Below are 13,882 nucleotides of genomic sequence, written 5' to 3'. Positions count from 1 at the left end.
GGGCAGGGAGAGGCAAGGTTTGATTGATTAAACAGGGAAGTGGAAGGAGGCCAAGATTCCTGGACCTGGTCAGAGAGGCTAATGTAGGACCAGGGAAGAAACTGTGAAGGGAGATTCAGAGGCAGGCTGCTCACAAGCTGCCCATGAGGGCACATGGTGCAAGCCTGCCCAGGGAAGCAGTGAGCACAGAGCAGGCCCCTTCAAAGGACTTGAATAAAAGAAGAATGAATGAGAGGTAATAACTCAGTGGTGAGAGGACACAGGAACAACGCCCTCAGCAATAGCAGTTTTAAAGAAATTTCAACACCACAGGCAGGGAAGGGAAGAGCAAGAGGAAGGGAGAACAGTGGCTTGTTGAAGAGAGTGTGCTCCCTTACTCACTAGGCAGATGGAGAGGCAGTCTTAGAATTGGATAATAAGTAAAAACTATGGTGGGACATTAATAAGTTGTTCATATAAAAGAGGTAGCTGAGGTTACTGTCCAGAGACAAGACGACCCGGGGCTGTGCTCCTGGGAAGCTGCAGGATCCAGTAGGTCAGAGAGAGATGTGTAAGCAGAAGTTAGAAGCTGGTTCCTGTTTCTCTTTTCTTCCTCCCTGGGCTCCACCCTGTGCCCAGCTGCTCTCATCTCTTTCATAGGGAAATAAGTTCTGACACAATGACTGCCCCACACTGACTTCACTGCTGCTGGGTATTACCTCAGCATCCCCACAAGAAGTGTCTGCACTTTTGAGGTCCTATTACTGATCTACTTAGCAGAGCACCACTGGGAGCCCTTCAAAGAGGATTTATACTCCTTCGCTCTCATGTGCATTACTGATTCGATACAAGAAAATTTGGCACTAAAAGCAATTTATTGAAATAAAAAGACAAAAGGTTTATTTAAAAGTCATGTACATATGCACAATTTTGGTTAACCCTTCCCTTCTTTGCCTTTCCCAATCACTATTATCTGCTTGAACTTTTCTGACCCCAGTATTTCCCTTCACTTATTTCCTCTCACCTCTAATCTACTAGCCCCCTTCCAAAGGCATTCATTGCCAACCCAAGGAAGAATTATACTAAAAGGAGAAAAAAAAAAAAAACACCAATAGGTGTGATATGAAAGAGCTGTAGAGGAAACTACCTAAAGGTGGTGGTGGGAGTGAAAGACCAGGAACCATTCAGACCCCCTAGCACCAAGAATGTAGGTTAGCAGGTTCAGTGACCCTGTCCCAGGAACTGGCCAACCACAAAAGTTAGATTAAAATCCTGAGTACAATCTTGAGAAGCAGGGAGTTTCCCCTTGTGATTTTTCACTGGTATTCTCGGCATTTTCCAATAATGCCCTCCCTATCCCCTTGGGCTGTGTTTTTTTTTCCTTTAAATACCCTCTTTCCCAGCTACTCGGGCCGGACTCCTCTACCCCTGAGAGGGATACAGGTCGGCCTCAACGTGCTGGTTCCTGTCAATAAACCTCATGCAATTGCAGCAAGGACAGGTCTTTTGTGAGTTCTTGGCGGATCGAGTCATCCCAAGACTTTAGTGAGGGTCTCCCCTCTTTGGGGGTCTTTCAGGAGTTGGGGGTTAGGGGGACTAGATAAATGTAGGACAGGGAATAGACTAACCAAAATTAAGGCTGTATGAGGAACATGAATTCTAACAATAAGATAATCAAGGCATGTTTTTAAAAACTGGAGTTTGAACAGAGGTTCTCTCGTAGGTGAACAATGTTGTTCTCAGGAGACATGAGTTAGTAAATGAGTATCTCAATGCCATGCATATGTTCCCTTCATTATGCGTTGTCATCAGGGAGGCCCCGGAAATACCATAAAAAAACAATGACTACCATTGCTCTTCACTGCCCATCATAACTAGATGGTAAGATCCTACTTCTAAAGACACAAACACTTATGTTGCAGGACACAGAAAAATCAACTGTGAACTAGAACACTGTATTCCTGCAGGTTAGCTATCACACAGCTCTAGAGTACTATCCTGGCTGCTGGAGGAGAAAAGACACCAGTGATCTTACCCACATTGGATTCTATAGACTACAACAATGACCCATCATATAAACAACACATACTGGTACAGTAGTCAAAGACTGTTTATGAGAATAATAAACTCTCTCTTGATTAGATTTGAGGTCTGCTTTAGAGGAGGAAATTCATGCTTGATAGTACAAACATGGTAAAAAACGAAACAAAAATCAAAACAAACAAACAAACCAAATCATGGCTAGGGAAATTCTAGGCCTTAAGGGAGAACCTATTTATGTGATTTTGCTAAATAGCCATATTGTCAAGCTCCCTTCTAAATATTCATGTTTACCTCTATAGACTTGTGCAGATCTTAACTTGGTTAGTGAAGCTTCTTACTGAAGAGGGTAGTAGTTAATGCAGGGAGGCATCACTATTCAACATGCAGAAAATAAACCACTGTGAAAGCTCAGCCACAGACTGGAGCATCTATCAAGCCTTCCCTTTGTTTAGAGACATTAAAACAGGAGGACTGGAGAAAATGTAAGGGTGAGAGGGCAGGGAGGAGCACTGTGACACACTGGCCTCCACACATGGATATTACACACAGGAACTCACCACTGTTTGTCACCTAGACAAGATCTCTACATTATCAAGAGTGAATATTCTAGCAAGAAATGGGGAGAGGCTCCTGATGCCTACACTCCCAGCTAAGGAGTGAATGGCAGTTGATGGTTTCCGGGCAAAGATTCCCATTTCCTTTGGTAGGAGCATTGGCAGGCTGACTGTGCCTACTGGACAATTCCAAGCCCCTGCACACATGAATAGCACTGACTGGTCATGAAGTTAGGATGGAAGTACATGGGGGCGGTAGGGGATTAAGTAAACTGCTTACATGGATGGAGCTTTCAAAAATGAATCTCTCTTGTTAAAAATCGCCCATTTTGGCAGATAGGGCAGCTCAGCACTTGGGAGGCAGAGGTAGTTAGATCTCTGATTTCAAGGCCAGCCTGATCTACATATAGTGAGCACCAGGTCAGCAAGGCTACATAGTGAGGCCCCATATAAACAAGAAACAAATGGAAAAAAAATCTAGGCCTTATTCGCTTTTTATATAAAACATCTTATGTCTTCTTTGGTTGGTGGTTTAGTTCCAAGGAGTTCTGGGGGGTACTGGTTGGTTCATATTGTTGTTCCTCCTATATAGCTGCAAACCCCTTCAGCTCCTTGGGTACTTTCTCTAGCACCTTCATTGGGGACCCTGTGCTCGATCCAATGGATGACTGTAAGCATCCACTTCTGTACTTGCCAGGCACTGGAAGAGCTTCTCAGGAGACAGCTTTATAAGGCTACTGTCAGCAAGCTCTTCTTGGCATCTGCAATAGTGTCTGAGTTTGGTAACTGTATATGGGATGGATCGCTAGGTGGGACAGTCTCTGGAAGGTCTTTCTTCAGTCCCTGCTCCACACTTTGTCTCTGTAACTCCTTCCATGGGTATTTTGTTCCCCCTTCTAAGAAGGATCCAAGTATCCACACTTTGGTCTTCCTTCTTCTTGAGTTTCATGTGTTTGGCAAATTTTATCTTGGGTATTCTGAGCTTCTGGGCTAATATCCACTTATCAGTAAATTCGTATCATGTGTATTCTTCTGTGATTGGGTTACCTTACTCAGGATGATATCCTCCAGATCAATCCATTTGCCTAAGAATTTCACAAATTCATTGTTTTTAATAGCTGCATGGAACTCCATTGTGCAAATGTACCACATTTTCTGAATCCATTACTCTATTGAGGGACATATGGGTTCTTTCCAGCTTCTAGCTATTATAAATAAGGCTACTATGCACATAGTGGAGCCTGTGTCCTTATTACAAGTTGGAGCATCTTCTGGGTATATGCCCAGGAGTGGTATTGCTGGATCTTCTAGTAGTGCTATTTCTAAATTTCTGAGGAACCACCAAACTGATTTCCTGAGTGGCTGTACCAGCTTGAAATCCCACCAGCAATGTAGGAGTGTTCCTCTTTCTCCACATCCTCCTATCATCTGCTGTCTCCTGAGTTTTTGATCTTAGCCATTCTGACTGGTATGAGGTGGACTCTCAGGGTTCTTTTGATATGCATTTCTCTGATGATTATGGATGTTGAACATTTTTTCAGGTGTTTTTCAGCCATTCCATATTCCTCAGTTGAGAATTCTTTGTTTAACTCTATACCCCATTTTCTAATAGGGTTATTTGGGTTTCTGGAGTCCAGCTTCTTAATTCTTTATATATTTAGGATTGGTAAAGATCTTTTTCCAATCAGTTGGTTGCCATTTTCTCCTATTGACAGTGTCCTTTGCCTTACAGAAGCTTTGCAATTTTATGAGGTCCCATTTGTCGATTCTTAATCTTACAGCATAAGCCATGGTGTTCTGTTTAGGAATTTTCCCCATGTTCTCATATCTTCGAGGCTTTTACCCACTTTCTCCTCTATAAGTTTCAGTGTCTCTGGTTTTATGTGGAGTTCATTGATCCACTTAGACTTGAGCTTTGTACAAGGAGATAAGAATGGATTAATTGTAATTCTTCTACATGCTTACTAAAAGTTGAGCCAGGACCATTTGTTGAAAATGTCTTTTTTACACTGGATGGTTTTAGCTCCTCTATCAAAGATCAAGTGATCATAGGTGTGTGGGTTCAATTCTGGATCTTCAATTCTATTCCATTAATCTACCTGTCTGTCACTTTACCAGTATCATGCAGTTTTTATCACAATTGCTCTGTAGTACAGCTTGAGGCCAGGGATGGTGATTCCACCAGAGGTTCTTTTATTGTTGAGAATAGTTTTTGTTATCCTAGGGTGTCTGTTATGCGAGATGAATTTGCAAATTGCCCTAACTCTGTGAAGAACTGAGCTGGAATTTTGATGGGGATTGCATTGAATTTGTAGATTGCTTTTAGCAAGATGGCCATTTTTACTATATTAATCCTGACAATCCAGGAGCATGGGAGATCTTTCCATATTCTGAGATCTTCTTCAATTTCTTTTTTCAGAGACTTGAAGTTCTTGTCATATAGATCTTTCACTTGCTTGGTTAGAGTCACACCAAGGTAATTTATATTATTTGTGACTATTGTGAAGACTGTCGTTAATTTCTTTCTAAGTCTGTTTATCCTTTGAGTAGAGGAAGGCTACTGATTTGTTTGAGTTAATTTTATATCCAGCTACATCACTGAAATTGTTTATCAGATTTAGGAGTTCTCAGATGGAATTTTTAGGGTCACTTATATATATATTATCATATCACCTGAAAATAGTGATATTTTTGACTTCTCTCTTTATAATTTGTATCCCCTTGATCTCCTTTTGTTGTCTAACTGCTCTGGCTAGAACTTTAAGTACTATATTGAATAGGTAGGGAGTGGGCGGCCTTGTCTAGTTCCTGATTTTAGTGGGATTGCTTCAAGTTTCTCTCCATTTAGTTTGATGTTGGGTATTGGTTTGATGTATATTATTTTATTATGCTCAGGGATGGGCCTTGAATTCCTGATCTTTCCAAGACTTTTATCATGAAGGGGTGTTGGATTTTTGTCAAATGCTTTCTTAGCATCTAATGAGAGGATTATGTGGTTTTTGTCTTTGAGTTTGTTTATACAGTGGATTACGTTGATGGATTTCCATTTATTGAACCATCCCTGCATCCCTGGGATGAAGCCTACCTGATCATGATCGATGATCATTTTGATGTGTCCTTGGATTCGGTTTGTTATAATTTTACTGAGTATCTTTGCATCGATATTCATAAGGGAAAATGGCCTGAAGTTCTCTTTCTATGTTGGGTCTTTCTTTGCTTTTTTTTTTCTTCTTTTTTTTCTTGTTTTGGTTTTTCAAGACAGAGTTTCTCTGTATAGCCCTGGCTGTCCTGGAGCTCACTCTGTAGACCAGCCTGGCCTTGAACTCAGAAAGTTGCCTGCTTCTGTCTCCCAAGTGCTGGGATCAAAGGTGTGCGCCATCACACCCGGCCATTGTTGGGTCTTTATGTCCTTTAGGTATTGTTGCTTCATAGAACGAATTGGGTAGAGTACCTTCTGTTTCTATTTTGTGGAATAGTTTGAAGAGTATTGAAATTAGGTCTTTTTTGAAGGTCTGATAGAATTGTGCACTAAACCCATCTGGTCCTGGTCTTTTCTTTTTGGTTGGGAGAGTATTAATGACTATTTCTACTTCTTTTGGGGATATGTCTAGAAAATTGTTCATTTCAGCCAGATTTTCCAGTTTTGTTGAGTATAGGCTTTTGTAGTAGGATCTGATGATTTTTTTTTAATTTCCTCAGATTCTGTTTTTATGTCTTCCTTTTCATTTTTGATTTTGTTAATTAGGATACTGTCCCTGTGCCCTCTAGTTAGTCTGGCTAAGGGTTTATCTATTTTGTTGACTTTCTCAAAGAACCAGCTCCTGGTTTGGTTGATTCTTTGAATAGTTCTTCTTGTTTCCACTTGGTTGATTTTGCCCCTGAGTTTGATTATTTCCTGCAGTCTACTCCTCTTGGGTGAATTTGCTTCCTTTTGTTCTAGAGCTTTTAGGTGTGTTGTCAAGCTGCTAATGTGTGCTCTCTCTAGTTTCTTCTTGGAGGCACTCAGAGCTATGAGTTTTCCTCTTAGAAATGCTTTCAATGTGTCCCATAAGTTTGGGTATGTTGTGGCTTCATTTTCATTAAACTTTAAAAAGTCTTTAATTTCTTTCTTTATTCCTTCCTTGACCAAGATATCATTGAGAAGAGTGTTGTTCTGCTTCCATGTATATGTGGGCTCTCTATTAATTATGTTGTTATTGAAGGTCAGCCTTAGTCAGTGGTGATGTGATGGGAAGCACGGGATTATTTTTATATTTTTGCATCTGTTGAGGCCTGTTTTGTGAACGATTATATGGTCAATTTTGGAAAAGGTACCATGAGGTGCTGAGAAGAAGGTATATACTTTTGTTTTAGGATAAAATGTTGTATACATATCTGTTAAATCCATTTGCTTCAGAACTTCTGTTAGTTTTATTGTGTCTCTGTTTAGCTTCTGTTTCCAGGATCCGTCCATTAATGAGAGTGGGGTGTTAGTTTCTCACTATTATTGTGTGCTGTGCAATGTGTGCTTTGATAACTTTAGGATGGAAGTCGATTTTATTAGATATTAGAATGCCTACTCCACCTTGTTTCTTGGGACCATTTGCTTGGAAAATTGCTTTCCAGCCTTTTACTCTGAGGTAGTGTCTGTCTTTGTCACTGAGGTGCATTTCCTGTATGCAGCAAAATGCTGGGTCCTGTTTACATATCCAGCCTGTTAGTTTATGTCTCTTTATTCGGGAATTGAGTCCACTGATATTAAGAGATATTAAGGAAAAGTCCTTGTTGCCTCCTGTTATTATTGTTGTTAGAGTTGGAATTCTGGTCATGTGGCTATCTTTTTTTAGGTTTGTTGAAAGATTACTTTCTTGCTTTTTTTAGAGCATAGTTTCTCTCCTTGTGTTGGAGTTTTCCCTTTTTTATCCTTTGAAGGGCTGGGTTTGTGGAAAGATATTGTGTAAATTTGGTTTTATCATGGAATACCTTGTTTTCTCCATCTATGGTAATTGAGAGTTTTGCTGGGTATAGTAGCCTGGGCTGGCATTTGTGTTGTCTTAGGGTCTGTATGACATCTGCCCAGGATCTTCTGGCTTTCATAGTCTCTGGGGACAAGTCTGGTGTAATTTTGATAGGTCTGCTTTTATATGTTACTTGACCTTTTTCCCTTACTGCTTTTAATATTCTTTGTTTTGTGCATTTGGTGTTTTGATTATTATGTGATGGGAGGAATTTCTTTTCTGGTCCAGTCTATTTGGAGTTCTGTAGGCTTCTTGTATGTTCATGGGCATCTCTTTCTTTAGGTTGGGGAAGTTTTCTTCTATAATTTTGTTGAAGATATTTACTGGCCCTTTATGTTGGGAATCTTCCTTCTCTTCTATACATATTAGCCTTAGGTTTGGTTTTTTCATTGTGTCCTGGATTTCCTGGATGTTTTGGGTTAGGATCTTTTTGCATTTCACATTTTGTTTGATTGTTGTGTCAAAGTTTTCTATGGTATCATCTGTACCTGAGATTCTCTGTTCTATCTCTTGTATTCTGTTGGTGATGCTTGCATCTATGGCTCCTGACTTCTTTCCGAGGTTTTCTATCTCCAGAATTGTCTCCCTTTGTGATTTCTTTATTGTTTCTACTTCCATTTTCAGATCCTGGATGGTTTTGTTCAATTCTTTCACCTGTCTGGATGTGTTTTCCTGTAATTCTTTAAAGATTTTTGGGTTTCTTCTTTAAGAACTTCTACCTGTTTACCTGTGTTCTCCTGTATTTCTTTAAGGGAGTTATTTATGTCCTTCTTATAATCCTCCAGCATCATCATGAGAAGTGACTTTGGATCCATATCTTGCCTTTCTCGTGTGATGGTGTATTCAGGACTTGCTATGGTGAGAGAACTAGGTTCTGATGATGCCAAGTAACCTTGGTTTCTGTTGCTTCTATTCTTATGCTTACCTCCCGTCACCTGATTATCTCAAGTGCTCTCTGCCATCAATATATCTGATTGAAAAATTCAACAAGAAATTCTTTTAGAAGACCAGGTCTCAGTAGTTGTTTCTATGGTAACCCAATGTACAACAGACAGTAATAAAGGCAGCCACTTCAGAACCTGAGTTTGATATAATCTTGTTACTTCAAGGATATGATGAATGAGGTATGTTAATTATATATTGCATAATAAACCAGACCTACTCAGGGATGGTGTCCCACTTTGAAACTTTGTTTTTTGTTGTCTCTTAGATGTCACTTCTTAGCTAAAGTGACAATGATTCAGAAATTTTTGTGCAAAAGATCAGTGGAAAAAAAAATCCCAGGGAGACACATGTCTTTACAAATGACCTTGAGTTAATTAGAAAAGTCTGCATCCTGACCAGGTCTGCTCACATGTCCGCTACGGTTAAAATTAAAAAAAAATTATTTCAAAGTTAAGAATGGCTATGTTAACAAAGTTTAAAGTGGGCTCACATAAGCACATTCCTACATTTGTGTGTGATGTCACAGTGAACACTTCATAGCTGAGTGTGAGTTTGCAAAAAGAGTAAGTGGTTTTTCAATGTAAGAAATATCTGATCTAACACTATTTTTTTTTTCTCTGTAAGCTAACTATCCTGGGAACAGGTGGCCCTGCTTTCAATTACAGAGGCTAACATGCCAGTGTGAGGCCTGGATTAGTTCACCTTCTCACAGGGAATTTTCCTCGGTTGAGAATGGATTTATTATGGCTTCACACATGGAATAGAGCTCATGTCAGCGGAGGGCAGTGACACATCATATGATTCAAATTAACCTGCTGTGGACTGTTCCAAGGGCTTAGATTGTGTACTAAAATGACGACATTTTTAAAACAAGTTGAAAGAAACCAGGAGAGCTCAACTGCAATGGCTCCAATTTGTTCCAACTAATCTCTCACCTGCTGGAAATACCGTTCCAGAGTTTGTGGTAGCTGCTGTTTCATGGGTTTCACCAATCCACTGACCTTGCTAATGGGCACTGTTTACCTTTGAGGAAGGAAGTGGGGCTTGGGAAGACCTTCAAGGAGCTTGTGATGTGGAGGATCAGACCTATCATATGCCTAAGGTACTATTAAAAGAATACACAAAAATAAAGGGATACTCAACAACTCAGGATCACTTTTTACAAATTTAAATGCTAAAGGACAGTATTGGCTAAAGGACAGCCATCTTGAGAGAAAACAAACCTCAAAATGGATCTGAAAGGCTAAGTCCAAGAGCAACTATGTTTATATCTTTCGAGGGAATTTACAGGGTAGACACTTACAATCAGTTTTCCCTCTATATTTCAGGACCCTAATTTTTACCGTTACCATAACCCAGCCCAGAAAACACGCAAAAAGGAAACAAAAATACACAGCTTAGAGATGTAGCAGGGAATGACTGATATGCACACAGATTTAAAAACCTAACCGCAAAAAGATTTTAATGCTACCACTGATGTTGCCAATAAAATTAAAGTATTATTTGCTTTAATTGTCTTATCTGTGATGCTACTTCTTTGAAAGCGAAGAAATTGTAAACTGCAGTTTCACCTAGTCCTAGCACATATCTTAGCAGTCCACTACCTACAACTAAACCCCAAACCTTATAATCTTATTGACTTGCCAATATGTACACCATAATATGTTCTTTATATGTATATAGGTTTTTAGTGTGCCTTGTGATTTTCCTTTAATTAATCCTACTACTTGCTACAGCTTTGTGAACTCTTAATTGTGATGAGACAAATGGGCAAGACAGTGAAAGAAATGAAATACTTCAGTGGGTTACTACCTACGTGTGAGCTGGAGCTGACATTGTCTACTGCAAGCAAAATTTTTGTTACAGTAAATTGTGAAACAGTTCAGTTGTTAGGCTAGTGTTTTAGAAGGAATGTCAGAGCTAACAAACAATTCCAAATAAGTTTCTCTTAATACAAGATAAACAAACAAACTGACCAATCAATAATCTGAATTGTAAGATAAAACTGAAAGGCCGCCTAAAAGGAAACCTGAACATAAGTGCGAAGCAAGAAGTAGCTCCAAATGCCTGTTTCTGCTCTAGCAGCTGATCTCGTGTTACCTCCTCTGTGCTGGCACATTGGGCCTTTAAGGGAACAGCTCTGGAATCAGGAAATACCTAGCAACTGTTGGAATAAGGGGAAACAGGCATTACAGGTTCAATGGCAGATGTTCTTTACTTTCTCCTTAGTGGGAAATAAAACGTTATTTTTCTGCCTACAATTGATCATGTTTGGATTCAATAAAATCTGGTATTTCTCATTTACTAGGAGGTGGGATTCACACTCCTGCAGTCCATCGCCTTGAAGACTTTACCCAGCCACAAGTTTTCCCTTTTCTTGTCAGTTCCCAAGATCACATCTACATACTTACTATGAGCACAATCAATTCTTCACACTAGCACTAGAGAGATGTGCTGCAGAACAGGGCCCATGAAACCAGCAAGGAAGTTCCAGGGTTAACTCAGTTCAGATATTAGGACTGGCTTTCTTCTTTAGTTACCATTATGCAGAAATGACTGCCAGGCCTCAGCACGCACATCAGCACCACCTGAATAGGGTAGTGTCTCTTACCAAAAGCCCCTCCTTTTTAGTAGGGGTAGTCTTTTACCAAAAGTCCCTCCCTTTTAATTGTTACTGGAGATTTAAGCACAGTCTGATGTCCTTGTTTTAAAATTCTTATGAAGAAACTAATATTCCTTTGACAACAAATACATTCTGAAGCCCTGTGAGTATAACAAAAGTGTAATTAAATACAGTCAGTTCTAGTAAGCAGATAACAAAGACCACACCAAAGGGGCCAGAACAAGAGAGCAAATAGATGAAGGGGTTAAAAGGGAGCCTGTAAGAGGAGTAGGAGACAGAGAAGGAAACTCTTACCTAGCCATGCTGATTAGCCTTGTCCAATGGAAGATCAACTCTTCACAGTCATGAAGCTACTGTTTGAGCAGCTCATCTACCCTGTGACTGCAGCTAATTGTCTTCATGTTTCAGCCTTAGTCTCCTTATTTATAGGAAGGGAGAGTAAGAGTAGCTAACCCTTGACTCTTCTGAAATATGTGAAGATTTGATATTAAGCTATCTAACTAAAACTTGGTGCTTACTGTATTTCAAAACCCTTGATGCATTTGAAGTAAGTGGGCTTATAGGCATGCTCCTTTATATATGCTCTTATTCATCATCCACAAACAGTAAGAAACTGAAAAGAAAATTTCAACAATTCCTTTAAGAGCACTAGATGATTAAGAGGAAAAGCAACAACAGTGCACGAGCTCTTCAGGTTCCAGACAACTACTCCTTCATAGGTAGGCACTTTCTGTCACTAAGGACATAGCTGCTCACTCAAATTCACATCTGCTTTCCCATCTTTAGGATGGGAAGTCCAAGAGAGTCCACTTCTGAAAAACAGGCCAACTATTCACTGTGAGGCAAGGGAGTCCACCTTACTGACAGATCGGATAGGCATGTTTCTATGTTCACACAGGGAAGAAAGGGGCTCCATTATGATTCCATACCTGGTCCATTAAGAAAGTCTTTGATGTGTAGTGTGACGAGAGACGGTGGGATCCCACTTTTGCTGTCTGTTTCTCCAGGCACAGTCTGCAGCCACACGATGTTATAGTCAGAAGCTTCGGGCAGGGTCTTCCCAGGATCTAAGTAACGAAATTAAAATGAAAAACACTGATCACACCACAGTTTGGTATATGACTCTGTATGGATAAACAAGATCAAAGGAAGGTTCAACTGTTTTATGTAGATGTCATTACTTCCTTTAATTGCACATATGTGGTATATACATATGTATACATATATATCAAACAGAGTAAGCTAAGTGTTCAAGGTGGGATGGTAAACCAGAACTAGACCAAAGTAATTTCAAATGAAGGCACACTGTCCTTGTTTGAAGGTAAGGCTTGAATGCTGAGCTGCTGGACACTAATAGTTGAACGGCTGGATCTTACTTTACACACAATACTGGAAACAAAGGGAAAAAAGCGGCAAGCTTGTCAGCTTAAAAAAAGAGGCTCAAGGCTCAGACATGTCCAAACGATGCAATAGGTCAGAGCTATTCCAGGGCTCATCTGATCTGTTTCAGAGTTTTTCTGACACTATAATCAGCTTTTACTGCTAAGCTTTTGAAGTTGTTGTCAGTAGCTTTCCAGAACCTTCTAGAATGATAAAGTTTGGTCAATCCTTTACGAGTTCTAATTATGAATACAACTTCAGGCTTTTTTCTATTTTGACTTTTTTTTATTTTATATTATGTATTTCAAATTTTTCTGTGTAACATTATGTATCCTTTAAGAATAATTTGGAATTCTACTCACAGCTTTTGTTCTCTTTGATAATTACCTAGTACTTTGTTTTGTGTATGTCAGGCTCTTATATAAATTGAATCCATTAAAACTTTAATAGAAATTAAAAAAAGAATAATTTGGAATATTAATGTCAAAGAATTTGCTTTTAAAGGTTTGGAAAACTATAGTTTTTATTTATATAACTTTAAGTAAAAATGTATGCTGTATGTTGGTAAATAATGTAATAGGCTTTAAAAATCTCAATATCCAGTTTTTCTTCGGTTTCATGATTGTTTTATTCTGTGTTTTAAAATACTTTAAATGCCATTTTATTAGGGATGTTCTTGCCATAGAAATTATCTATCCGATTTTCAGAATATCTGAAATGTGTTACTAAAGCATTATTTGTTACTAAAGCATTATTTATTTTAGGCTTTACTGACTGGCCTACTTTCAAGAGTAGCCTTTACATACAGTATATTATATTCAATGTATGGTTATATAGTATTACTGTCATATGTGAACTGGGCATATAAATTCTACCTTGGAATTTGTGTTTCTTGACCTTATCATGTGATCCTTATAAAATTTGGCACATACGAACCTTTATGTTATTTCAAAGCAAATACTGAAAGTGATTGGTTGTGACGTTCAGAGTATGTGGTAAAGATCAAACACTAAGCTGGTGGATGCTTCCCTCTTCTGATCGGTGACTTTAAAGCAGTGGGATATGTGGAGTAGGCCCCCCTACAGTAACAATACATTATTCTCTCTTACAAATACAACAGCCAGCTCTTGTGAAAACATGATAACCTTATGTTGCTGGAAGATTTAAGTCGGTTTGCAGGAGCTATGCAAGCTACCAGGACCTGACTGTCCCTTCTCAGAGTATTACTTCTCTATGTTATCAAAAGTGATCTTATCAAGTAAACACTTCCTGCTAGATGTAGATAAGTAGACATTTTTTCTTCACTTTGAAGAAAAAATAATCAGGCAGTGATGATGCTGAGCTAACAGAGGAAAGCAACA

General features: G+C 39.2%; 1 protein-coding gene across 1 annotated transcript in view; it reads right to left on the bottom strand.

Moving 5' to 3' along the window:
* Vps13b (vacuolar protein sorting 13B) overlaps positions 1-13,882 on the bottom strand; it is a 560,112-nt gene that overhangs the window by 173,375 nt on the left and 372,855 nt on the right. Inside the window, exon 35 of the mRNA NM_177151.4 lies at positions 12,071-12,208. Within this exon, the coding sequence (NP_796125.2) occupies positions 12,071-12,208 (138 nt within the window). The remainder of the gene's footprint in view (positions 1-12,070; positions 12,209-13,882) is intronic.

This window comes from Mus musculus, chromosome 15 (genome assembly GCF_000001635.26).
Source record: "Mus musculus strain C57BL/6J chromosome 15, GRCm38.p6 C57BL/6J".
Taxonomy (NCBI): domain Eukaryota; kingdom Metazoa; phylum Chordata; class Mammalia; order Rodentia; family Muridae; genus Mus; species Mus musculus.
This window is presented reverse-complemented; position numbering and strand designations above follow the sequence as displayed.